At 43.6% G+C, this 27869-nt stretch overlaps 1 protein-coding gene across 2 annotated transcripts in view; it reads right to left on the reverse strand.

Annotated features, from left to right (window-relative positions):
• Positions 1-742: 742 nt before the first annotated feature.
• KLHDC1 (kelch domain containing 1) overlaps positions 743-27869 on the reverse strand; it is a 71889-nt gene continuing 44762 nt past the window's right edge. For both annotated transcript variants that reach the window (XM_053929189.2, XM_053929188.2), the window contains 4 exons: positions 23576-23648; positions 17503-17587; positions 9948-10000; positions 743-1956 (listed from right to left, as the gene is read on the reverse strand). In XM_053929189.2, coding sequence (XP_053785164.1) covers positions 1770-1956; positions 9948-10000; positions 17503-17587; positions 23576-23648 — 398 coding nt within the window. In that variant the 3' untranslated portion in view covers positions 743-1769. The remainder of the gene's footprint in view (positions 1957-9947; positions 10001-17502; positions 17588-23575; positions 23649-27869) is intronic.

Here is a 27869-nt window from a genome sequence, read left to right on the forward strand (position 1 = left end):
CGTTCTAAGTAAACCGTTTAAAAATAGAAGTGCTTTTCTAAGAGGCTAGAAAAGGCATCCATATAATCCAGAAGCCATTTGAAGTGTTCATTCCACTCAGGGTCACCCGTGCAGTAGGTTTTGGTGTTTTCCCCTTAAATAGGAAAGGCTGATACTGAAGCTCATTGTAATACAACATTACTTGTATGATGCATATTACCTGTGAGATTCACTTTCTAAATCTTTTATTCAGCCTAAAAATAGTAAGAAAAATGAAAATTTACACTGAAATATTGTGTATACAATCAACTCTAATGACTGGTTCACACTAACAAAACTGGGAAAATAGTAAATCTACATAGTTTGTATAATAAATAAAATGTAAACAAAATATTTCAGTACATAAATAGAAGCTTTACACATCCAAAATACAGTACATATATATAAAATATTTCTCTAAAATGTAATGAGAAACTACAAACTACTATAATTTTCATTATAAATTACACATACATTTCAATATTTGCTCTCACATTTTAAATTTCAGAGATAATTTGCATAGTGGTATTGTGGAGAGTAGTTTTATATACCAAGCCTTTTAGTAACACATTGTTATTCAGTGGAAGGATATGACTGATAGTATGCACAATTTCTTAATTATGGCAAAATTACTCTCTTAAAGAACATAAAGATACAGTGTTTTATTTCCACACAGGCAGTTAGTGCTGAAAATAAGTAGGAACATAATGTATTTTCAATGTCCTTACGCATCAACTTTGCAGAGTGGGGTGGGCCAAACTGCGGGGCCTCAACAAAGGCAAATTACTGCATCGCCATTCCCTTTCGCTATTTATGAAAAGTTCTGTAGAAGCGCTCTTCCAAGGCAAAATATATTTTAATGTGTCTCAACAGTTAATAAATACACTGCCTCTCAATAACTCAAAGCCTGTATGACAAATAAACCTCCATTGTAGAAACTTTGAAACATGGTCTTTATATAGAGAGAGTAATATATAGACTATAGACATATATAGCCTATTAATCTTTATAAACATATAGAGAGACAGATAGGTATATATCCATCTGTCTGTCTATATATGTGAGTTTGGACAAACTGATAAATTAGGGGTAACGGAAAGCAATTGAGTACATTTATTTCCCTACTCGAATAAAGGTCGAGGAAAACCTACAGAAAGGAAAAGGGAAAGCTGCACTAATGCCTCAGACGGCTTTCCCAGACGAGCGCCACGCGGGCGGGCACCGGCTCCGGACCGCGCGGGTGTCTGCCTGTTTCATACCTGGGCCAGCTGCCGCAGGAGATGTTACTTACGGAGATGTTACTCAAATAACCGAGTCATTTAATGAGAAGATTTAGGTAATTTTAAAGTGACCTGAGAAGATCCATTCTTTCTAAAAGTTGGTATGTCGTGTTTTCATGTATCATTATCATTATGTATCACTTTGATTTCTAAAGTCCTTGAGTAATTTCTTATTCTCCTCAAATTTGTACAATCTTTCCAGTAATGAATACACAATGAGTTACATCTCCTACAATTGTACTTATTGTCAGAAAGTATATTTTTTCTGCAGTTTATAAGGAATTTATTGTAGAAATATAAATTAATCTGCCATTAACACCTCATTTCCATATATCCCATGCCATGTAATCACTTTAACGTAGCATTTTTGCTTCGAATCTTATCTCCTACAGGAAGCCTCCAATTTGGGGTATAAATATACAGTCTGATTTAAATGTTTAAACACACTAAATACAGAGAGTATATAACAACTTAATTCCTACTGATCCGCTGATGCTTATTTTCTGTTTCTTCTTTTTGGGCTCTTTGTTCATCTCGGTGCTTAGCTGCAGTCCAAAATGTGATTTTTTTGAGTACTTGTTGCAGAAGTTTAGGAGGCAATAAAGATATTTGACTTTCTAAAAGTATAGCATTTTTGCCAATGCAGTCAAGGCATGACCTGTAAACAAAACACAGCAGAATTACTCATTTTTAAGTGATGAAATAAAGTATGTGTGGGTAAGTTCCTTAAAAATAAAAATCATTAAAGTTTGTCCATAATAACACGCCTCCTGCGTGTCGTTTGGAGCACGTTAGGACACTGTGAGCCTTCCAGAGCACCGCTAACTGCACGCTTTCATAGCGCGGACACTGCATCTGACCAAGACCCCGCGGAGGCAGAGATGACGATTTAGCATGCATGATATTCTATAAGCAAAAAGGTTTCAGACTTAATTTCAAAGCAGGTTAGTCTGTAGCAGACCCTTTCTCACCTGTCCTTGCAGCCCAGTACCCACTTACTCTGGCTTTTTTCTTCCATCACTCCAAGATGACGCATCTGACATCCATGCTTACATACAAGGGTCCTCCCTGACTTTGGGACTCTGTAAGTCTGGGTATTTGGCAGGGAGTCCCATCGGCTGCCTGGACTCGGGGGCCCAGGGTGCAGACCTGGAGGCTCTCCAGCAGCTGCCCAGTGACTTAACTTGGGGACTCTGTGCCTCTGACTCTCAGCACCTCCTGTCATCTTACACATGTGACTGAATCACTGGCTTTCTGGTTGAGGTTACAGTCCCGGGTCACAACTTAGTTCATCAGGAAGTAAGGTACCTTCTGGTTTACAGAGTTCTGTATGGTAAAAGTGCCTTCTGGTTATTGTGACATTACAGAGCTGTCTGGCTGAATGGGGGGGAAAGCCTCCATTTTGGGAAACAGCACTTTGGGGCAAGTTTTGGCCGATTGGTCGACCTATGCTTATAAACCTATGACTAAAAAGAAAGCGGAGTTTATTGTAATATTGTTTGGCTTATGTGTTACATAATATAGACCCAGGAGAGTGCTGACCACTGAATGGGTCTTTAAGTTACTGTAACATACTGTAACTAGAGTTGTTTTGTCAAAGATCAGGGAAGTGGGACAAAATGCCTCAATTAGAAACTTTCATGAGTTTACATAATCAGTTTACATGTTTCTCACTTTGGCCTACCCGGCAGCGTCCAGAACAATTATGGAGCTGCTTTTGTTTCAGAAATTACACAGAAGGTTAGTAAATTTTTAGGAATCAAGTGGAGACTCCACCCGGCATGGAGACCCCAGGCTTCTTGGAAGCTAGAGAAGATGAATCACACCTTAAAGAAAAATAGAGCCAAGCTGTGTCAGGAAACTCATCTCCATCGGGATCATCATCATCGGGATCAAGCTTTGCCTATTGCCCTGCTCAGGGTAAGGGTGGTTCTTCGAAGTGGGATTCAGTTACGTCCCTATGAAACCATGGGCAACCATTTCAGGATACGACTGGGGTGGGAGATACGTACAGAGATCAAGAAGTGAAAATAAAGAAGTGTGTACATTTAAGTCAGATGTTGGCTGTAATTAATGACCTTGCTTGTATTACCGACCTCTCCCCTGGCAGGTTGGGCTACATTCCTTTCAGCTTGGAGATAAGGTGCTACTCAAGACTCAGATGACAGCATCTCCAGAAAGCCAACTAGAAGAAAAGTGGACTGGACCTTGGGACATACTCCTCACCACGCCCGCCGTGGTGAAGTTGGCAGGAATAAAACCTTGGATCCATCACACCAGAGTAAAGCAAGCACAGGAGGAACAACGGAGACCACAGGCGATTAACCTTTGTGCTCCAGGAGGGACCATAAGCAGCCAAGGTGGTATCCCAGCCACTGTGTTCCCGGGAGAGACAGTCTGCCCCCCAGGACACAGATGAAGAAATTACGAGACTGCAGTTTTTATCTGATTAACCTCTTTCTTGAATTCCAAAACGCTTACCTACACTTTTCTTCTCCTTATAAAAAGGGTCGGTTTAAAACGGAATTTGAGGTCTGTTAGGGCACAAACCCACCGTCTTCTTAGATCACCGGCCCTCTGAATAAAGCGCCCACAGAGATTCATTCAATCCCTGTCTCCTCTTACTGGGTCTGGGAGGGGACAGGCAGCACGACTGCCGGCTTATCTGGTTTCACAAATACAATTCCCTTTTTCTCTCAGGCTACCTGTAAGAGGGTTTTGTACTTTAAAATCAAAAGAAACTAGATTAAGTTAAGAACCATCAAAACATCCTTCAACCAATACACTTTAATTCAAAATAGTAAATATTTTATAAAAGTTGTAGAAATAGCCCTGACTGGTGTGGCCCAGTGGGTTGGGTGTTATCCTGCAAACTAAAAGGCCGCCAGTTCGATCCCGGTCAGGGCGCAGGCCTGGGTTGCAGCACGAGTCCTCGGCTGGGGTCCTGCGCGGGGCAACTGATCATGGCAACCGATACATCAGGCAACTGTTGTATCTCTCACACATCAGGGTTTCTCTCCCTCTCTTTCTCCCTTCCTTCCACTCTCTCTCTTTAAAAAAAAAAATGCTTTAAACATAATAGATTCATTGGATTCTGCTGTGGTTAATCTCAGCTGTAAGGATTTACACTTCTTCCACACTTTCATGAAGCCTTTTCTCTCTACTCTGAAAATGCTCAATAAGAAGAGTGAAAATGTCCCACATCGATACAGGAGTACAAGAAGATGAAGTAAGTCTTATATCTGATGCAGATTTAACTCTGCTGCTATGGAAACAGCGTAGCTCCTGTGCCCCTTCCACAAGGCGGGAAGGGGAGAGCCAGACGAGGAGACGGGCTCTCTCATGACCTTCCATTCACCGATTCAACAAGTATTTATTAGTGTGCACTACCTATTAGCATTGGCTTAGGAGTAGGAAACCCAACACTGAGAAGAACTCTATTTCAACCTTCGAGATGACAATTTAGTGAAAAAAAATTAATAAATGTTGTGCCTGGGATAAAATGAAACTCCCACGACAGGCACAGGTCCTGTGGAAATCAGATAGAAGAGTAACCAAGCCAGCCTTCGGAAGCCAGGGAAAGTTTCCGGATGGGAGGTGCACGCTGAGACCATGGGAGTCTCAGTACGTGGTTCCTGGTAGACAAACCCCACCTACAAAACCCCAGAGAGGTGAACTACGATTTATCACAGAGGGACCTTTGTTGTTTCCCAGTGAGTACTAAATGCCTTCTGACTCCAATTTAAAACGAAATGATCACACCTGGTGCACTGTGGACAACCAATTGTGGTTCGCCTGCTTCTCAAAGCCAACACAGCTACGCTGACATATTTGAGTTTTGATGTGCTTGGTACCCAAAGGGCCTTAGCCACTGACAGAAGCGCTCTACAGCTGCAGAGGGTGACACCGAGACACCTGACTAAGGTCACCCTTAGTCCCAGCCTCAAGTACAGGCCCATCCAGTGTGAGCTCCTGCCTTCTCTCATTTCTATGCCAGTTCATCTTCCCATCATTGTTTATCTTTGGGGAGGACAGACTGTGCCAGGATGTGACCTTGCCTGACCAGTGAGCGGGACCTGGGCCAGAATGGGAGTGTTTCTCGCAACCCTCCCACCGGCCTTGGAGACTGTCTCATCCTGATCGATCCTGGTTTATTACGTCATAAACCAGGACCCTTCCCCTACTTTGCACTGCTGGTTCCTAGAACAAGGCCATTGTCTTGAGCTGGACAAACGTGTAAAGTAATTCACCGTGAGTAGTAGCATTCTCATTTGAGTACCCATTACTGTCCGCCCCTTTATCCCATATAATTCTTTGGTGCCTGTCAAGTGGTGTGGGGATCCATTTCATTTTATGACCACCAAGATGTGCCTCCTACGTGAGTTTCCCTCGATAACTTCCATTAATTACGAGACTGGAGTGGCCAGCCTTTCTTCAGTCTTTCCCTGCCCTCTGCTCGCAGAGAAAAGTCCTGTGACCTTTTCCCTGGGTCTGTGTGTACGACAATATTCCCTTCCGAGTCTCTCCTTTGTGCTTCAGGGGTGTCTACAAACACCCCTGCTGCTTCTGACTTTCTGTCCTAGCTTTAATTGAGATTTAAGAAAATTGCTTTGTGTGTAGCCTTCCTGAGAAAAGAGCAGAAATTTTCCCTCACCTCCGCTTTCACGTCAAGGAGCCAGTGTTAATATTCTGCCTCCGGCCTGCTCTCATTTCACTGTCAGGCACTGCCATCTACTAACCTCATCCGGTTCATCGCTCCCCGTCCCCATCCCGCCCACGGTGAGGGCTTTGATCCTGGCTACCACAATCTTGTCTCTTGACTGATTTTAGCATCTGTGTGGAAAACCTTTTTATTATTTTTTTATTATTAAAAGATTTTATTTATTTACTATTGGAGAAAGGGGAAGAGTGGGAGAAAGAGGAGAGGAACGCAATGTGTGAGAGATACATTGATCATTGTCTCTCGCACGCCCCCTACTGGGGGTCTGGCCCACAACCCTGGCATGTGCCCTGGCCAGGAATCCAACCAGTGACCCTTTGGCTCACAGGCCGGCACTCAATCCATTGAGTCGCACCAGCCAGGGCAAAAACCTTTTTATTCTTTATGACCTCACTCAGGACAGTTCAACCTCTGAAATCTTAAACTTCCATATTCTCCTCTTGGACCATAATCCTTGCATCCTTTTAATTTTTACACTCCTTCATCTTTTGACTCTTCCTGGTTCACCAAATTAACAAGACGACTCCAGTTTTAACTTTCTTTCCTATCCAGCCTAGTCCGTATGCACTTCATTCTCTTGCCAAAAATCTTAATCCCTCTCTCCACTGTCCCTCTTGTCACAACATCCTGACTAAATTCAGACCACGGGTAACTTCAGTGACTACCTCCTTTCTGCACCTGCACCCCAGCTGCTCAGTGCCACTGGAGAGGACTGTGTGCCTGCCCGCACAGCCCACTGCTCACTGACTCGAGTCGGCCCCGGCTGTGCCCTCTTCAGAGCTCAGCGCTGCTGTCACGGACCCCAAGTCTGCATCTCCTAAGCCCCTCGGCAGCTATTTCAAATTTCACCACTCTTCTTAAATTCACATCCTCACCTCTCTTCTTTCCTATCAGACAACCTCACTACCAGCCCAAACTACCTCAATGCCCTCCCCCAACCAACAAATTATTTTTTCCTTATACTTCCTTCTTTGCCCTCAATTTTAAAAGTATTCTTGCTCCAGTGAAGGGGCAATTCAATTTACCTGTTCACTAAAATACACTTCCTTAAGAACATGCTCTGCTAATTTGCTTTCACTTCCTGTGTTTCCAACAACTTACTCCCATTGGTTTCTTCCCCTCAGCATGTGAACAAATATGCTCAGTCCTCCCTTGGCCCTGGTGTCCATCCCTGGAGGTCACCTTGGCTTCCACCTTCACCTTACCAACAACTTCCTAGTATTGCCAAACTCCAAGGCACGTTTCTTAATTCCTTCCTTCCTTCCTTCCTTCCTTTCTTCCTTCCTTCCTTTCTTTCCTTCCTCCCTCCCTCCCTCCCTCCCTTCTTTCTTTTAATTGATTTGACAGTAAAAGAGAGGGAGAGGGAGAGAGAGAGAGAGAGAGAGAGAGAGAGAGAGAGAGAGAGAAACACTGATTTGTTGTTCCACTTATCTATGAATTCATTGGTTGATTCTTGTATGTGCCCTGACTGGGGACTGAACCTGCAACCTTAGCGTATGAGGATGACATTCTTGGCATATCAGGACTGAGCTACCCAGCCAAGACCTCCTAAGCACTTTCCAACCCAGATATTCTGTGATATTTGTACAGTAAGTGGTCTCTCCATCTTGAATTCTCTCCTCCTGCAGGTTTTGTGTTCCCATTATCTCCTGGTTCACCGTTGACGCTTCTGGTCACTCTCTGTGCCTCTTTTTCCTCTACCTGCTCCTGCTCAGTCGTTGGCTTCATCCTTATGATAGTAAGGATGAACTCTTCCTGGGCAAAGCTAACCCACATCATTTATATTCCAACAACCTTTAAATCCTATGTCTAGACCAGACCTCTGTCCATATATTACCTATTTGATGGATAGCTCCACTTAGAGGTCCCCTAAGGGCTTCAACTTAATATGTCCAAAACCAAATTTATCATTTCTACCCCATCCCACCTTGAACTCCACTGCCTTCTCCCTGTTCTCTCTACCACTAATTCTTCCCTCCTCTTTCCCTTGGCACCCATTCAACTATCGCCCATGTTTCTTTTCTAAGATCCCCACCTCCCTCCCTTCTCCAGCTCGACTGCCATTTTCTAGATGGGTTCTGACTTCTTGTGCAACCTCATCTCTTACCAGTCCCCCCTCATCCTTGTCTCCGGAATACTCAAGAACTCGGTTTCCAAGGCGCATCATATATAGTACTAACATCTCTGCACTGCCTGTTCACAGGAAGGTCTTGTTTCAAACTCTTCTTCTGAAAGACTTCCCTGGCCTTCACAGTCTTAACCATGTGGGCAGAGGGCCTTCCTCTCCAGTATTCTCATCAGCTGTCTATATGTGCCTCTTAAAGCAATTTTTCATTTTCTACTATAGTGGTTTGAATGCCTGCCTTCTATATTATTGGCAATTTAGGGGAAAGGTTGCGATTTTTAATTTCACAGCAGCGTGCCTCCCCATGGTGGTCACTCGAATACTGTATTTCTCGATCCTTGGATATGAGGAACGTGCCGTCTACTTAGGGAGAGCACTTACGTTGTTCACAGCAAAAGTTAAGTAACAGTACACTGCAGTATAAGTCACTAGAGGGGCAATTCTTAAACTTTGCCTGCACATTAGAATCACCTGGGGAGCATTCGAAAATTCCACAGTCCACACTATACCCCAGACCAGTTAAACCACAATCTGTGGTGATGGAACCCAGGCACCAATATGTTTTCTTGAAAGTTCCACGGGGGATGCTAATGTGCAGCAAGTGTAGGAAGCACTGCGCTGACAGAGAGGCAGTGAAGAAAGACTTCAGGGAGGTCCGGTGTGAGCGGGCTCATTGCTTTTCAGGTGGTTCAAGCTGTAAGATGTCTGGAAGTTGTAGCATACTCCCTGACCTACAGCGTGTCACCTCTCTCTGTCTCCCTGTCTCTCTGTCTCTGGTGCCTTCACCCATGCCATTCCTACTGCATAAAGTGCCCACACTTCTTCACTGGGCAACTTCTACTTCACTCCAACCCCTCCTCCGAACTTTCACCAGCGGAAACAGGGGCGTCTTCCACACCCTCCCACCAAATGTTGCGTACGTTCCTTTTAAAGCAAGAGTATGGGAGCTAAGTCTCTGTAAGTCACACCACCAATTTAATAACTGCTTTGAGGTTATAAAAAAAAGAAATTGTACTAAATTAGAAACATGTACATGTGTTTATACTCTGACTTCAGAAAAGTTAAAATAGGGGACAAAACTTAGAATCAAGGAAATACAGTATGTTTAATATTCCCAAAGGAACGAGATGCAATTTTACAATCAGAGCAAAAATGTGACTACACTGTATATTTTGTTTTAAAAACAACATTGGCCCTGGCTGGTGTGGCTCAGTGGACTGAGTGCCGGCCTGCGAACCAAAGTGTTGCCGGTTTGATTCCCAGTCAGGGTACATGTCTGGATTTCAGACCAGGTCCCAGTAAGGGGCACATGAGAGGCAATTACACATTGATGTTTCTCTCCCTCTCTCCCACCCGTCCCCTCTCTAAAAATAAATAAATAAAATCTTTTAAAAAATGCAAATAACATTAGTGTATGTTTCACCATTACAAATTTGATTATATTCTTAGGATGATTTAAACATTAAAAAAATTTCAAGTTATAAACTACCTGAAAAATATTACAAAGCTTCCAAAAAGTCAGGCAGAAAGAAAATATCATATATTAATAGCATGTATATTAAAAATAATGAATTTCAGCCCTGGCTGGTTAGCTGAGTGGATTGAGCGTGGGCCTGTGAACCAAAAGGTTGCTGATTTGACTCCCAGTCAGGGCACATGCCTGGGGCGCAGGCCAAGTTCCCAGTAAGGGGCATGTGAGAGGCAACCACACATTGATGTTTCTCTCCCTCCTTCTCCCTCCCTTCCCCTCTTTCTAAAAATAAATAATAAATAATTTTTAAAAAGAAATAATTAATTTACTTACCTGACTAGTGAATAAGGTTGTGTTTGAAAGATCAATAAATCATTACAGTGACCCTAATCAACACAAAAAGGAGTTATCAACATTTTTTATAAAAGTAACAATGCCAAAGAAAAAGGGTGGGGGGGGAGGATTGATTGTGGGAGGTTGGGGGTGGGTGGGGCACGGGAGAGCAATGGGGGAAAAATGGAGACAACGGTAATTGAACAATAAAAATTTTTTTAAATAAAAATAACTGCATTAATTGAATATTTTTATTTTATAAATGTAAAAGACATCATATAAAGCTGCAAATAACTCTCTCTCTGGCTATGGACACACACATACACACGCACGTACAAACATGCACATACATGCACATATCTATGTCCACACACAGTTCAGAAACGTGGTTACCATATTTTCAGTGACCCCATTTTTACCTAACCACAGTCTATGTAACCGCAAATTTAAAAATCAGAAACATGTTCTTCTCTTAGAGCAGTAAGTTTAAAATGACAATGTAATGGTTTTCAAATTTTTTTGTTTTTTAAGCAGAACTTTTTTCATCCAAATTACTCTTATTTTTAAATCGTCTCTTTACCCCATCTCCCTTTTCCAAGTGTTCCCAGTGTAAAAGGGTACAGCCAGGGGCCCCCCCAAATAAGGATTTGTAATGGGGTCCAGAACTCAGGGTGTCCAGGAAATATTAAAAAAATACATGATGTCCTCACCCCCACAAGTCTGAACTAGGGGATGGGACCCCTGGAGCAGGGCCATTGAGAGTTGTTCTGCATAGCAACAGTTTTGCAAATAACCTCAGGCATGGTCATTTAACATATCTATAACCTTTAACTTATTTCATGGATATGTTAAATAGCTGTGGCTGTGCTTCGAGCCAGGGAGATGGGAGTGACTTCCACCCAGGATGTAATTGGGAAGCAACTCCCCCTGGTTATAGCACCTGTGCAAGAGCTTGGAGATGATTGGCTCCACACCACAAGGCCACACCTGCCCAGACTTATTATGACAGCCCAGAAAAGCTGGAAAAATACGGGAATGCTGGCAGGTGTAGCCGACTGTGGGAGGAATTGGAAATGGGGCTGCAGAGGAAGATTGGCGCTGGGATTTAAACCCAGGCATGGCAGCCATGCTAGAAGAGAACCACGTGGCTGAGGGAGCTGGGAGGCAAGATGTAGCAGCGAGGCAGAGCTCTCTCTTAGCAGTTTGGAAGAACGCAGGAGAGACGCTGCGGGAAGGAAAGGGGTGAAAGGACTCTTGCTGGTGGGCCATGAGAAGGCACCATGTGGGTTTGGATTAAGAACTGGAGATCCCCGTGACATGGCTGACGGTACTGGGAATTGAGGGAGGCCTTCCAGCTGGGCTCAGATTACTGGGAAGAACTGGGGGCTACCTGAGCCACAGAATTCTATTTCTGTTCCTGAGATACGGTACCCAGGAGTGGGTAAAGGGGAAGGAAGGACTATGTGTATTTGTGGGTGTTTTAAGGGACTTGGGGATCTTAAGGAAGACATTAAGTCATTACTCCTAAGTCTGTATAACTTTTGAATAAATAAGTCCTTTCCTTTTCACCAATCTCTGGTATTGAGAGCTATAATTCTCTGGCACCAGGCAAGTGAACCTAGTACAGGGCGACCCTGGGAGGAGGGGTGTCCATTCAGTAATAGTATTTTGTCCCCCTCAACAGGTCTGTTTCTGTAACACCTTTTGGTGACTCCACCGGGACGAGAATTGCCCATGGCAGACTGACCCCCTCAGGGGTGGGAGAGTGAGACTTTGGGATTGTCCCAGTCTCTGATAATTCCCTTGCACTCCTCCTGGGGGCTTTGGCTGCCTAATCAGGCCTGGAAAGATGAAAAGGAAATGGAACTGGGGAACGGAGCAGAGATATGAAATGGTTTGGTTGAAAACCTGTTTCTGAACACTGCTTTGGAATAATGGAGTTGTGGATGATGGTTTGGTTAGTATGGTGCTTCCAGGTTGCCCCTGTCTGCTCACTTGCAGTTTGGGGGAGCCCAGGTGGCACTAATATTTGGGGAAGAAGGGGACCCCTAGGCCAGGGCTGTCAAACTCATTTTCACAGGGGGCATGTCAGCCTCGTGGTTGCCTTCAAAGGGCCGAATGTGACTTAGGACTGGATAAATGTAACTGCTCCTTACCTAGGGGCCAGGAGCTCGGTGCTGCTGCCAGGTAGAAACAAGGTGCCGGGCCAGATGAAACAAGGTGGAGGGCCGGATTCGGGCCGCGGGCCTTGTGTTTGCCACCAGTGACCCAGGCTTTGTAAGCCGAGCTCGCAAGTATGTTGGGGATTGGACACCAAGCCATGTGGGTGCGCCGCCATTTTGGGTATCATGTAGGATGACACGTGAGTGCTCCACCAGGGAGGACGGGTCATGAATGGGCACCACTGTACTGGACGACGCAGCGTGCATGGGTGTCATCTTGGATGATGGTCACGTGAGAGGTCTGCTATCTTGGAACTGGGCAGGGCTATGGATTCTCTTCAGATTATGGCTGACTGCGCACTGCACCAGTCAGGTTCTCTGTGCAACTGGTTCTGTAGGGAGGGCTCTGGTTCTGAAGGTCATGGACTGGCGTCCAAGGGTGACCACCTGGTTTACAGGGTGTTTGCAAGGTCTAAGCTTCAGAAAGCTGCAGGATGTCCCTGTTGATTTGGGGGGTTTTAGTGGAAGGTGCCTGGAGTGCTAGAGACTTTTAGCTGCCAGATACTGAGTTTAAGTGTTGAGTTTTAAGTACAGTCCTTCCCAGAGTGGGAAAGGAACAGGGATTAAAAGTGAATTATGGTTAAGTCTGGATGGGTAGAAATATGTATAAAGGTTGTGAAAGTTTTAAAGCTGGAGGAATGCAAACCTCAACCACTCATTTTCTGGTTTTATGGGAAAGGAGCAAGTCTCTGCCATTGGTTCTGTTTCTGATCCGAAATCCTCTGTAGCTGAAGACCTAGGAAAGGTTGCTTGTCACCAGCTGGGGAGAGAATGCCCTTGCCACTCGGGACCCAGGGAGGGTCATTTGGGGCTGATGAGTGTTTCAGCCTGAGGCAAAGGAGCATGTCTCTGCCAAGAGACCAGACCTGAAAGGGCAAGTCTCTGCCGAGGCACCTGTGGACGCACTGGTGCAAGAGGATGCCTCTACCTGTGTGCTGTTCTTCTGGAACCCTGTGTGTGTGTTGGATTTTGCTCTGTACCTGCTCTGAAAAGGAAATTAAGGCTCCCCAGGGAAGGCTAAAACTTCACACTCTGTAGGAAAGTGAACAAGGGAAAGTGTAAGATATGTAAATGAAGAAGGTGTATGAAAGGATATAGAGGGTTTGTTAATGTTGCAGCAGGTCTGTGGGAAGCTGTAAAGATAAATGGAAATGTGGATTGGAAAGAAGTTATGTGGTGTTGGTAATGGAAGGTATAAGGCATGGAGATGCAATCTTGGTGGATATCAGAAGGAAAAGGATTTTCCTTTACACTTTGTATTTTTCTCCCTACCTGATCCCTCCAGTAACTTGGCATTCCGAAGGAGTGAGTGATGGCATAAGGTTTCTTTGCATAAATCCAATAAGACCAGTTGTTAATGGTGGTTTGTTAACCAAGATTTTGACTGGACGGTCAAGCCTGAAGGAGGCATGTCTGGGTTCTGGTTGTCACCAGGAAGCCCTGAGGAACTGGGATTGACTTGCGAAGCTAGCAAAAGCCCACGAGAAGAAGCCTGGTACCTTGGTTGGTTGTGCGGTTCGTGGCAGTCTTTCCAGGGAAGGAACGAAGGTTGCTTTCCTGAAAGATGGCTAAAAAGGAGCCTGCAGGCACCATGGAAGCCTCAAGGACTTGAGGGAAACAACTGGTACAGGCGAAGCCACACGGCAGATGTCTGGCTCTGCTTCTGTGCCCCGAGGGGCGGACTAAAAAGTCAGCTAAAGGCTCCCTGTGTGAGTTCCAGCAAAGCGGACTTAAAGATCATAGGTGACCCAGGCTGCTCTTGGTGTGTTTATACAAACAGGCAAAACTAAAAGCTGAGCTCAAAAGTAGTCGCTTTAATAACAATAAGGGTGATCTTAAGGAGAAATATCATTCGAGGAAAATCACAATGCACAGTATTGGACATTGGAATGGTGCAGCTGTCTTGAAAGTCTGTTTTCATTTGAAAGTTGAAATTGGGTTTGTAATATCACCAAAGATGTTCAATTTACAGGCATGAAGGACGTGTCAAATTGCCACTGTTAGATGTCATTGTAGCAAGGGCCTTGCAACTGAATCTCTTCCCAAAAGACAGTCTCACAGGCACAGAGACTGGCTTGGGAGTGGTTGTGTGAATTAACCTGTGTTCCTCCTCCTGTTTTCATAGGGCGTGGGCCTATGGCCTCATTACCTGAGCGAATGGTTGCAATATAGGCCTCACCTAAGGAGCCCACCATCATCATCGCCCCCTGAGACTCTATGGTTTGGCTGAACTAAGTGGTTGGGTTGGTGAAGGGTTGGGGTGGTCTGAGGGCTTCACTTTAGAACCGATTTTCCCTTTGCTGTCCTAATGGCTTGGACAGAAAGGGCCTAGAAATCTGAAAGGGGGGCAATCCTAGAATATCCCCCCTCAGCCTGAGCTAATTATAGTTGGCCACAAGGGCTTTGGCTAGGTGTTGCATGCCTTGTACACACTCCTCCAGATGAGCCATTCTTTACCTAAGTTCCTGCCTTTGTTATTTAGTGGTTATGATTTCATTGTGCTTCCAGCTCTCTTGCCAAATCTGTCACCCCAGAACACGACAATGATGCCAACTGTCCAGTAATGCCAGCCTTTGGACATCGTGCTGGCAACTTCCTGGCAGCAGCCAAGTGACCTGGATTCTGTAAGGCGCTCCTCCTTATGGGAAGGACACCCTCTCTGATGCCCGCCCCCAACTCTTTCAGGGTACCCCTGACCCAAGGGTTGACAGGACGACATCCATGTCCAGCTGGAAGTAGCTACAAGAAGATGAGACCTTCACCCATTGTCCTTCATATGATTACAGAGGGGGTGTATATCTGAAAGGGGGGGTTGTAATAGGGTGCAGCCAGGGGGCCCTCTAGATAGGGATTTGTAATGGGGTCTAGAAAATACTAAAAAAATACACGATGTCCTCACCCCCACGAGTCTGAACTGGGGGATGGGACACATGGAGCAAGACCATTGAGAGCTGTTCTGCATAGCAACAGTTTTGCAACTAACCCCAGGCATGGGCATTTAACATATGTATAAGGTTTTTTTTTTAAGATGTATTTATTTATGGAGAGAGGAGAAGGGAAGGAGAAAGAGTGGGAGAGAAACATCAGTTGTGGTTGCCTCTCATGCCCCCTCTACTGGGGACCTGGCCTGCACCAGGCATGTGCCCTGACTGGGAATCGAATCATGACCCTTTGGTTCAAAGGCCCAGGCTCAATCCACTGAGCTATACCAGCCAGGGCTATCTATGAGTTTTAACTGGTTTCATGGATATGTTAAATAGCCGTGGCCATGCTCTGAGCCAGGGAGATGGAAGTGACTTCCACCCAGGATATAACTGGGAGGCAGCTTCCCCTGGTTACAGTACCTACATGAGAGCTTGGAGATGATTGGCTCCACGCCACAAGGTCACACCTGCCCAGACTTATTATGACAGCCCAGAAAAGCTGGAAAAATACGGGAATGCTGGCAGGTGTAGCCGACTGTGGGAGGAATTGGAAATGGGGCTGCAGAGGAAGATTGGCGCTGGGATTTAAACCCAGGCATGGCAGCCATGCTAGAAGAGAACCACGTGGCTGAGGGAGCTGGGAGGCAAGATGTAGCAGCGAGGCAGAGCTCTCTCTTAGCAGTTTGGAAGAACGCAGGAGAGACGCTGCGGGAAGGAAAGGGGTGAAAGGACTCTTGCTGGTGGGCCATGAGAAGGCGCCATGTGGGTTTGGATTAAGAACTGGAGATCCCGGTGACACGGCTGATGGTGCTGGGAACTGAGGGAGGCCTGCCAGCTGGGCTCAGATTACTGGGAAGAACTGGGGGCTACCTGAGCCACAGAATTCTATTTCTGTTCCTGAGATACGGTACCCAGGAGTGGGTAAAGGGGAAGGAAGGACTATGTGTATTTGTGGGTGTTTTAAGGGACTTGGGGATCTTAAGGAAGACATTAAGTCATTACTCCTAAGTCTGTATAACTTTTGAATAAATAAGTCCTTTCCTTTTCACCAATCTCTGGTATTGAGAGCTATAATTCTCTGGCACCAGGCAAGGTGAACCTAGTACAGAGAGACCCTGGGAGGAGGGGTGTCCATTCGGTAATAGTATTTTGTGTCCCCCCCACCCAGGTCTGTTCTGTAACACCAGGACTTCCTGGGAATTCTTAATTTGAAAATCACAGATGAAAAAGATTTTTGAGTATGATTTTCTCATTTGAAAATTAATGTGGAAGAATCAGCAGAAAATTTCCCTAATCCTTTCAAATAGGTCTTTAGAATTTCATAATTTATGATCATGATTTTAATCAGAATTCCTATTTCAATGATAAAATTTGTGTCCTAAGTTAAGACTTCTAGTGCCCAGAAAAAGATGAACCACTAAATTTGCTTTTTAATTAAATGCAAAGTTGTGGTTTTCCTCTTTTACTGAAGCACTGCATTCTCAGTCAAAGAAAGTTCTGAACCTTTCAGTATATATAACTTTTACATTTAAGGCCTCAGGACTATGAAATAAACCAGTTCCCTGGTGAGAAGCTACCTATTTCAGGGTTTGCCAGGCTATTCCACAGTAGCAGCCCTGGAAATAACCACACCTGAGGAGATGAGAGGGAATGGGCCCCGCCTGGGCTGGACCCTGGCTTGTTGTACCCACCCCCTCCGTGGAGCCTCAGTCCTGCTCTGCCTACGTGTTCATCCAAACCAGAGCAGCCAATCCTGAAACCTCTCCCACCACATGCCAAAAAGGAGGGTGGCCACTCTGCTCTGAATTTCCCAAGGTGCTAGGAGTGAAAGAACAACACCTTCCAAATGCTACCCATTTATTCCTTTGACCTTAGTTTTATGAGATTTTAAAACGAATGCTTTCGATGCAAATGTAAAATGGGTAAAGCAGTGGCAAAAGATGCAAATAATAAAAGGAAAATACACTAAGCATTTCAACATAGCTTCCTCTTTAAAAAAAACTAGCATTAATGATGTTCTAGTTATTGTTAGGTGGCAAATTTCATAAGCACATTTTACACTAAGTAGTTTACATATGTGTCATATATTCTTTTTATGTATCAAATATTTCAATAAAGATTATAAACACCCATACCAAGGGAAAGCTCAGAGAAAAAGTAAAAAACCATCCTTTGAAACCTTTTCTTGATAACTTGACTAATGAAGTTAATGGACCTATTTTGATTTGCAAACTTAAGATTCTGAAATACTTCACAAAAGCCACTTTCTCTGAAGAGTAGTCACACCACAGAGTAACATCTCATGCCCTTCTGTATTTTGCACTGTGGGAATACTAACATTCTTACTGAACAACCATTTAGGCTGAATAACACAATTAGAGGAAATATTTAGATAAGAAATTTTCTTACTGTATCCAAGGAAAGTAAATCATCTTTGCTCCCACCAAATACCATTATTTCATTTTCTTTTCCCAAACAGGCAGTGTGCCATAACCTATGATGGAAAAGTATAAACAGTGAAATACTATAAAGGAAGAAACTAGATCACATATAAATCTTCAACTGCACACTCTAAAACGTAATCTATTTCAAAGGGCACATTGAACTCCAAACTTTGGCACATTCTCAGAGAGGGCAGATTTTAAAGACCCTTCTAGGATCACCAGAGAATTGGATTTTGGAGTTCATTAAGTCACATCATTTCAGTTAAGCAGATGATCCCCAATAACTTTGCCATTTTATCCCACAACTTTTTCTAATCTCTAACTCAGATACTAAAATTATTTATCACAAAAACACTTAAAGAACTGATCGGCAGAAATGGACCTTTCCCATTTTTCTTATTACTGCCACGCTACTGTCCTCATCATTTTTGACTCCTGTTCCCTCTTCCCCCATCAGCTGACAAATCCAATTTGGCATTTTCTCTTTGTTTACATCGTCACACTGCTTATCGCTCTGGGTACAGAACACCACACATGTTCCTCACCTTTCTGTCTGTAATGGCTCTCAGCTACATGTTGATGAATATTTGTCAAATACTGTTTTTAACCATGGACATTTCCTGATCGAGAAGCACTGTGCCACTTATATTTATGACCAAGAACTATTTCTGTTTCCCATAAAACTCAAATTAACTCTCCCTTCTCCCCAAATGAACCCTCTACTTCAGCCAACTTCATTTACTTGCTTTTCCTAAGAGTAAAGTTTCCATTTGACTGTTCACCCAGTTTCCAAGTCTTAGAATGAGAAGTCATTCTCCCAGGGCCTTAAAAAAACAAAACAAACAAACAAAAAAATCCCACCAAATTCAAAACCCAAATGGAGCAAGGAGTCCTAGACCCACACCAGGCCCCCAGCCCAGGATTCCAGTGCCAGGAAGATAACCCCACAACTTCTGGTTGTGAAAACCAGTGGGGATTCAGTCTGTGGAGGCGGCTGCTGGAGCCCTAAGCCGTTCCTCTTGGGGAACCCATACATGGATTCACCTACTCAGACTCGCTCCCTCTGAGCTCCAGCACCGGGGTGGCAGCTTGAAGGGCACCAGTGGCATACAGGGAGAGACTGAAGTGTCTGGCATCAGGGCAAGCACAGCCCATTGTCCCTCTACTGAGCCCTCCCCTCACAAAGCCAGTAGGCTGGTTCCCTATATTTGAGACTGTTTCAACTTGGCTAACACTGTGTGACCCACCCTGGAGGTCCATCCTATTTAGGGGCCCACACAAACTGCTTTGCCATAAGAATGGCTGTTCTTGGCTCCTAAATCCTATCAAACAAGCAACAGCTGGCTTCAGTGAGCCCTAGCAGCAGCCAGATTAGAGTCACAGCTTGGCTTCACCTGGGAATCTCCACGCCCAGCATAAGCAGCAGTCATCTCAGATTGCTTTATAGCTTAGGCAGGGTGCCCTGGGCAAAACACGGGTGGGGTCAGACCTTGTCCTGCACCACCCGGGAAACCCTGGGAACAATGAACCCAGTGGACAGCTATAGACCAAGTCGGAGAACCACCTTGCCCCGGCACAGCTGATCCTCCACAGAGGTTGGAGGTCGGTGGTCAGAGGTCACAGCCAGTCCTAGAAGCTGACTGGCCTGGGTAAATCCCTCCCATTGATCTGCCAACAGCAACCAAGGCTCAACTACAGGAGGAGGGTGTACTCAGCCCACATGCAGAGTGCACCTCTAGTACCCAGCTTGGTGATAGGGGAGGCTGTGCCACTGGGCCCTACAAGACACCTACCACTTTAGGCCACACTACCAAGACACAGACTCAAAGGGCCTCTACCTAATACATAGAAACAAACACAGGGAGGCTGCCAAAATGAGGATACAAAGAAAAATGGCCCAAATGAAAGAACAGATCAAAACTCCAGAAAGAAAACTAAACAAAATGGAGATAAGCAGTCTATCAGATGTAGAGTTCAAAACACTGGTTATAAGGATGCTCAAGGAATTTAGCAAGGACCTCAGCAACATCAAAAAGACCCAGTCAAAAACAAAGGATACACTAATCGAAATAAAGAACAATTTACAGGGAAACAACAGTAGAATGGATGAAGCCAAGAATCAAATCAATGATACGGAACATAAGTAGGCAAAAAAACCCAACCATGCAGAAGAAGAAGAAAAAAGAATCCAAAAATATGAGGATAGTATAAACCTCTGGGACAACTTTAAGCGGTCCAACATTCACCTCATAGGGGTGGCAGAAGGAGAATAGAAAAGAGCAAGAAATTAGAAATCTATCTGAAAAAATAGTGCAAGACAACTTCCCTAATTTGGTGAAGGAAGTAGACATGCAAGTCCAGGAAGCACAGAGAGACCCAATTATGATGGATGCAAAGAGGCCCACTCCAAGACACATCATTATTAAAAGGCCAAAGGTTAAAGACAAAGGTAGACTCTCAAAAGCAGCAAGAGAAATGAAGTTAGTTACTGGAAGTTTGCCAGATGGGAGGGAAGGGGGAGAATGGGTGATGAAGTGAGGGGATTAAGAAGTACAAATAGAATAGCCATTCTGTTTACAGAATAGCCATGGGGATGTACAGTACAGTACAGGAAATGGAGTAGCCAAAGAACTTACATGCATGACCCATGGACATCAAGAATGGTGGGGGGATTGCCTGAGGAGGTAGGGGGTGCTGGGTGGAGGGGAGCAAAGAGGGACAACTGTAATAACATAATCAATAAAATATAATTTTTTAAAAATCCCCAAATGTTGCCCAAACTGGCTGTCACCCTCTCTGTTCAGCACCTTTCAACATTTTTGTGCTCATTTTATAATCTAGCTTACATTTGACGAGAAACTGTTCTACATACTGCTTTAATTGTTCGGTGTGTCTTTAGGTCCCCACGAAAAGGTCCTCAAGGTGAAACCTGCTGCGCTGGTGTGCTGGAACCGGTTAACCGGCCAGTTAAAGCTGACTGTGTGTCTCCGTCCAAGTCCATGTGCAGTGACACCATGCTGTTAGCTTGGAACCAGCCATGGTGGAAATCAGCAAATGCTACATATTGCGGCTTTTTAAAAATTTTGTTTTTCCTGGACGGCAGTATTAACTGTTTACCAGCACATTACTGGAGCTTCGGTAATCTAATTATATGCTTCTCTTTAAAAATGCCTATTATGGTGTTCTGTATCCAGCAGGTGATCAAAAACTCCCGATTAACAAAAGCAAGCACAAAATGCCATCATAATTTATTCAGTGATCAAATAAGCAAATTATTTCATAAAGGAACAGAGCATCTAACAGTCTTTTGAAAATGGTCTGTTAGCACATAACCTCTCCAGTTTCACACTGTTTACCAAGAATACTTTTATGGTTTTAAAAAGTTCAATATTTCCGAGGGCTCAAACTATCTGAGTGAAAAATACACACAAATTTCTCAATTTTAAAAGATAAACTGAGGGTTTACAAAGTCATTGCTTTGATTCTGAAAGTACTTTATTTCTCTTAACAGACCAAATTGCTGAAGCAACAAACTCCCCAAATAATTACATGTTACCGCTTTTTATTACCACATAACTTATTTTTACTTAACTTCCTTAAGTGCAAACAGTGAGATTAGGTACAACCTGTTAAAGCCTTCCCTCAATCACGGCCCATTCAATGACAAATGCACTTGGGACCCAGGACAGAACTGAGCCATTAGAGACTCTGTTTGGGAAACACTCTGCCCAATTTTCCAACTTGTAGGTTAGACCATAACGTGATATACATCTTCAGGAACACCCAGATCACGTTTTGGGGTTGGAGTTGGGGACAAGAAGAGGGGCTGGGCCAAAGAGATAGAATATGATGGAGTCCTCATGTATGGGAAGCAATAGCTTCACTTATTGGAGAGAAGGTCAGGTAACCTTGGCAGTGCTCATGGGGTCCACCAGTGCCCAAGGCTCTGTAGACCAACTCCGTATTGACACCTTGTGCAAATATTTAAGATAGTTCCGTGCTGACAGCCACCTATACGGATGATCAGATATGGCTATACAGACGGCTTTTCCACCGAGCCTCGTTTTATCGAGTGAGGCCTTTAGAAGAGGACACAGCACTGTAGAACAGTGGTTCTCAACCAGGGCCATTTCTGTCCCCAAGGGGACATCTGACAGTATCTGGAGGTATTCTTGATGGCCATAACTCCAGTGTGACGGGGGGCAGTACCGCTGGCATCTAGTGGGTAGAGGCCAGAGGTGTTACCAAACATCCTCCAACACACAGGACGCCCCTCACATTCAATAATTTACTCCAAAATGTCAATAGAGCTGAGGTTGAGAAACCTGCTGTAGAGTTACAAGAGGAGAATTGGGCAGCATACATTTCAAATTATAGCTTGGAAAAGTTGGCACAAAATTCATTTAGATGTAAGTAAATTCTCACTCTCATGAAAAAATTAGTATATATGCACACATGTATGTTCTCCTTACACTAAACTGTATCCCACAGGTTCTCCTCCTCACCTCACACCTGAAGATAGACCTGCCTCTGTCTTGTCTGCCTTACGGAAACTCTGGCCTGGACTTCCTCTTCGAAGAGCTCTGGAAAGCCTTTCCTGCCTTGATTTTGGAGACATCTAGTTTGCAACCTGATGTTTTCTCTACAGACTGATAGTTTACGTCCTCTCACAGCTGCTCTAAACTTAGCACCTAAACGTTCTAATAAAGCACATTATTTAGACGGCACATTAGTTGAATTGAAAAAAATCTCTTTACATAACTCAGTTCCAACTAGTATATTATTGATCATAGTTGTGCTGCTTTAATTACTCATTAAGGGTCTAAATATAAAATAGCAATTAAAAAATTAAACATTCTTACGACCACTTTGGTCCATAATTAATGCATTCATACAATCAAACGACTGGAAGAGAACGAAGAGCTTATCTAGTCCCGCTCTCTCATTTCGCAGATGAAGAAAATGATGCTCAGCTTCACAAGTAACTTTCCCAAAGCCAAAATGCTAAGTAGTAGCTGAGCAAGGACTAGAACTCTGGGCTCCTATATCTTAATATAAAACTCTTTAAATTAAAATATATATTAGAAAAGATCCAGAATTACTAAAATAAAACATTCAAATGAATTTTTATACATGAAATTATAAGAATCACACATACAACTATGATAAACTCTAACTATATTATTCATATTAATATAGGTATACACAATGATATATATACATATATATTTTTTAGGTCTTTTTCTCAAGTAACTTGTCATATATTAAATTACTGAAATGCATGTCATTAAGTTGATTCACATTAGAATAAATAATCTATAGTAAAAAATCTAAAATACATGGCATGAAAAAGAATAAAATCTATTACTAATTATAATAATTTAATGTGCCAAATCTGAATTTCCTTTGAATATATCTTTATTACACAATTCAATCAAATTAGAAGAAATAAGATTTACAGCACTACTGTGGTTTTCTTTGTAGCTTAATAATGGTACATTGTTTCTATAATTCTTGTAGAAAATTGTACTCTATAAATACCACAAATAATTAATATGTTTTCTTTTTCAAAAAATTCACATAAATGAATATAAGTAATAAAGAAAAATAATAATCTGCCATCTATTTGATTGACATGAAAGCAATTTCCCCATTAAAATGCTGTAAACCTCTTCCATAAACAAATTACTACTACTAAAGCCAACACCATTCATGTCTACTTATTAAAAATAGTAAAATTATATGTTACTATCAATTTCTTAGCCTTTTCATTTTTATCAGGCAATATTATGCATTTACTTAAAAGAATAATAGTTTCAAAGATGCAAATATGGGTAGAAACTGAATAGATCATTTCTAACAATCAGATATCATTTAAATGATCATCAAATTATGTAAGTAACATCAAGCTTACTTGAAAAAACATGTTTCCTGGTGATTTATGGTTTTAATGGCAAACACTATAAATTAAGTGCTATATTTTAATATTTAAAAAATTCTGAACGATTTTACTATCGTTGGTTAACCTCTAGACTTACCTGGGTCTTGTTTTAGGTAAGTGTGTCAGTTGTCTCCAACAGTTTGTTCTGACATTATGAATCCAGCCGTCACCTGCAATATTATGCCAGTTCAAAAATTAAGATTAGGTTCTTTGGGATAAAATTTTACTTTTTTTCCAAATTCATCATGTTACATTTACACAACAATCTTTTGTGTGCGTGCATGTTTTCTCATAACACTTTCAGAGATACGTAAAAGTAGAGTGAACATGACACTGAACCCATACACATCCCAGATTCAACAACTATAAAGATTTCGTCACATATGCTCCATTTATCTCTGTTTATGATTGTTGTTGCTGAGTTACTTTAAAGCAAATCCTAAATCTCCAATCATTTTGCCCATGCATACTTCAGTAAGCACTGCTTTAAAAAAAGGAAAATTTTTATATAACTACGACACTGGTGCTACATAACCACAACGCCATTATCACTGTGAACAAGACTAAACATTATTTCTTAGTATTATCTAGAACACACGCGACCACACCCTAAGCAGAGGCTACCAGGGACGAAACTGACGGGACTGAGAGTTAGGACATTCGCAGACGGGCGCTACCCTTATCATGGTGATCACTTTCTGTACACCTGAAACTAGCATAGTCTTGTACATCAACTGTAACTGAAAATAAGTACATTTAAAATTAAAAATTAAAAAAAACTTTAAGAGTTAGGACATTTAATTCTCCATGGGTCAATGACCAAAATCAGCAAATAGGAATTAAAAACAGTAGTGCTCATGAAGATATATTAAGCCCTAGTAAAATGGGTGAATGCTAGTTTTTTATTGGACTCCAAATCCTTTTCATTAAAAGCCCCAGAAATTGAAGCATAATATCCTGCAATAATTAATTCCCCCACTAGGATTGCTGTTTCCAACCAGCCTCTGGCATTTGTTGGCCAGCAAGCTGCCAGGTACACCAGCTGATGCTCGATAAATTTTTGTTGAAAAGAATAATTTTTTCCAGATCCTATATAAGATTTTAGAAATGGCCTTAATGCTGTAAAAGTTCTCTTAATGAAAACATCTCTAGCCATAGAAAACTTTTGAGTTAAGAAAATATAAAACATTTAGTATGTCAAACTAAGAAGCAAATATTCTTGGTCATTTGTGTATCCTAATGGTATAATTTTAATTCTAAAAGAAAAACTGCATTTCAAAGCCCATAGCCATTGGGATCAGCAATGACAGGAGTTAAAAAAAATTCTAGCTAAGCACTTTCCTTTATAGTTTGGGAACACAAAGAGGAGCAACAGGTCTTCCCACCTTATATTTCCAGAGCATTCTGGAAAAGGCTGCTCTTCTAACCCCCATTCCAGCCTACAGTATAAGCATCTGGATCAAAAGTCTGGAGGATGTGGAATCATAGGAAGGGGCTTTAACTCACCTAGGTTCTACCACCCTTCCTTCCTTCTACACCTAGGAAACAGGAAAACAAGGAGAACCAAGGAGAACAGAAGCATAGGGGTCTTCCACTTCTAATTTTCCATGCAAGCATATAGTTGGGGATAAAATAAAGGTAAACCATAAAATCGAAATAAAGGAAGACACTTGAAGTATAAAATACAACTAAGAAAAAAACGAGGCATTTAAAGATGGCAGCGGAGTAGTGGAAGCTACATTCACCTGCTCCCGGCCAAAACCAGATTTACAGCTAAATTACAGAGTCAGTCCGAATAAGCAACCAAAGGCTAGCTGAACTGAAATATAACCGAGGATTCAGAGAAGCCACACAGAGACTGACTGGTAAGAAGGGCGGAGACATGAAAAGGGCTCGCCCCTACACCCAGGTGCAGTGGCTGAGAAGCCAGAGGGATGTTGCAGCTACAAAACTCACTCCCTGCAGAGGAGTGGGATCTCAACCCTACACAGGAATCCTCAACCCAGAGCAACAGAGACATGAAGAGGAGCCCGAGTAGCATCTGGTAGTGAAAAATCCGTGGGGATTGTGTCCACCCGGGAGACCTACATGCCACCTTCCCGGGGATAAGCACTCCTATCGTTACAGCACTGCCTGCTGCCTAACTGCTGGCGAGGCCACTCTGCCATACTGGGGTACTGCAGGGGGGGATTTGGGCTATACCCAGCAATGACTTTTGGGGCCTTCTTTTTCTGGGGAGGCTCTTGGCAGAGACTCAGAGAGTGAGTAAGAGGGCTTTGGAAGAGGGCCTGTCTCACCCACCTCAAGTGCACTGGCAGTGCCCATCTCCCTCCTGTCGAATGAATCACTTGGCTAGTCCTGTTCTGCTGAGTTCAGCTGAGCAAGGGATTCAGAGTGCCACACAGAGCTCGGATTTTCGGAGCGTCTCTTCCAGGGAAGCTTTTCTCCAGGAACCAGACAGGTGAATCCTGGGGTGTGTGGCTACATGGTGAGGGGCGGGGGGCCACTGCTATCTCACCTGTGAGCTCAGCCCATGCTATCCTGGGAAGGGGAAGAAGTGCCCTGCCCCCTCTTCCAGTTTTGCAGGCACCACCCCCAACAAGAGACTCTTTGGATCAGCCCTGCCAAATCCGGCATACCCTGCCCTGCTGGGCTCAGTTCCAAGAAGGGAAAGGTAGAGTGGCTAAGAGCTGGGACATTCAGAGTGTGAGAGCCCTTTGGAGGCTACAGTCTGGGACCGGGACTAGGTGCTTAGCCCCCTCCTGTGGGCTGGGCCGGTATCACCCCCAATGGGAGACTTTTGATCTGTTCTCCTGAGCCTGGTGGCTCTTCCCAGGTGAGTGGATGGCTGGCTGCACCCAACCTGAACCTATAGCCCATCGGCGGGGGGAGGGAACTAGAGTTGGAGACTCTGGCAGAGACTGAGTGGTTTAGGCCACTTTCCCCTCATTGAGTGCCTGAGTGTGTGACCCCCCCAAGCAGGGGACCAACTAGCCCTGTCTGTTGCCCTGCCAGGCCAAGCTCGCAAACTGTGGAAGGGTCTGTGGATCACGTCCAGCCTGAGCCTACTCTATAGTCTTTCTTCTGAAAGCTCTGAAGGACCAGGCAACCTCAGCAGGAGGTGGAGAAGCCGACAAGTGCAGGCAGACCTCAGGGGGCCTAGGTCCTTTTACAGATCTGCCCCAAGTGCTAAGCAGGAAAAATCCAGTCATATATACAAATTGGGCCCTTGCATGCACACCAAAGACTAGCAGATGCAGACAGAAAGAGTGAACAGAACAGTGTGGTATCTCCAGAAAGGTAGCCCTAGGCCAATTACATACAATGTCTGACATTGATCTATCCCTGAACCCTGTCCAAGTGGACCCAGAAGCAACACAACCAGCAGTGGGTTTTAGACCACACCAGAGCTAGACCCCACTAGTCACACAAGAGGCACACCCAAAGGGGGATTTCGGCAGGCACCAGATTCTGCTAGGAACAACTCTGCCTTGGTGGGGTGGCCCCTGGACATCACCTCATATGTGGTGATCAAGGCTGATCTTTCCACTAAACTATCCTGAAGGGTTAACTCCACCCATGAAAGGGCCAACAGCATTCAAGACTCAACCACAACAGGAAGGTGCGCATAACCCACAAGGAACATTCCTGGAGTGTGGAGATCAGGTGACCTAGAAGATTGGGCCACTGAGCCCAACAAGATGCCTTCATCACAAAGCCATCATAACAAGTCTGGGAGTCTAAGAGATCTACCAAATACACAGAGACAAAATGAAGAGAAGAAATATGACCCAAATGAAACAGCAAGAGAAATCCCCAGAAAAAGAATGAAATGAAATGGAAGCCACTAAAATGCCAGATGTAGAGTTTAAAACAATGGTAATAAGGGTGTTCAAGGACCTTAGAGGAAGATGGGTGATCCTAGAGAGAAATAAAGAGATAATAAGCATTAAAAAGGACACAGAAACCATAAAAAGAACCAATCAGAAGTACAGTACAATATGTAAAGTGAAGACTACATTGGAAGGAATCGACGGCAGGTTAGATGAAGAACAGTACCAAATCAGCAACGTTGAGGACAAGACAACAGTACGCGTTCAAGCACAGCATCAACAAGAAAAGAGGATTTTAAACAATGGAGAAAGTCTAAGAAACCTCTGGGACATCAAGCATAACAACATCCACATCACAGGGCTACCAGAAGGAGAAGAAAGTGAGCAAGGGATAGAGAATCTGTTGGAAGAAATAATGACTAAAAACTTCCCTAAGCTGGTGAAGGAAAAAGTCACACAAGTTCAGGAAGCACCAGAGAGTGCCAATCAAGAACACAAAGTGGCCCACACCAACACACATCATAATTAAAATGCCAAAGGTTAAAAACAAACAGAGAA

This window comes from Desmodus rotundus, chromosome 7 (assembly GCF_022682495.2).
Source record: "Desmodus rotundus isolate HL8 chromosome 7, HLdesRot8A.1, whole genome shotgun sequence".
Taxonomy (NCBI): domain Eukaryota; kingdom Metazoa; phylum Chordata; class Mammalia; order Chiroptera; family Phyllostomidae; genus Desmodus; species Desmodus rotundus.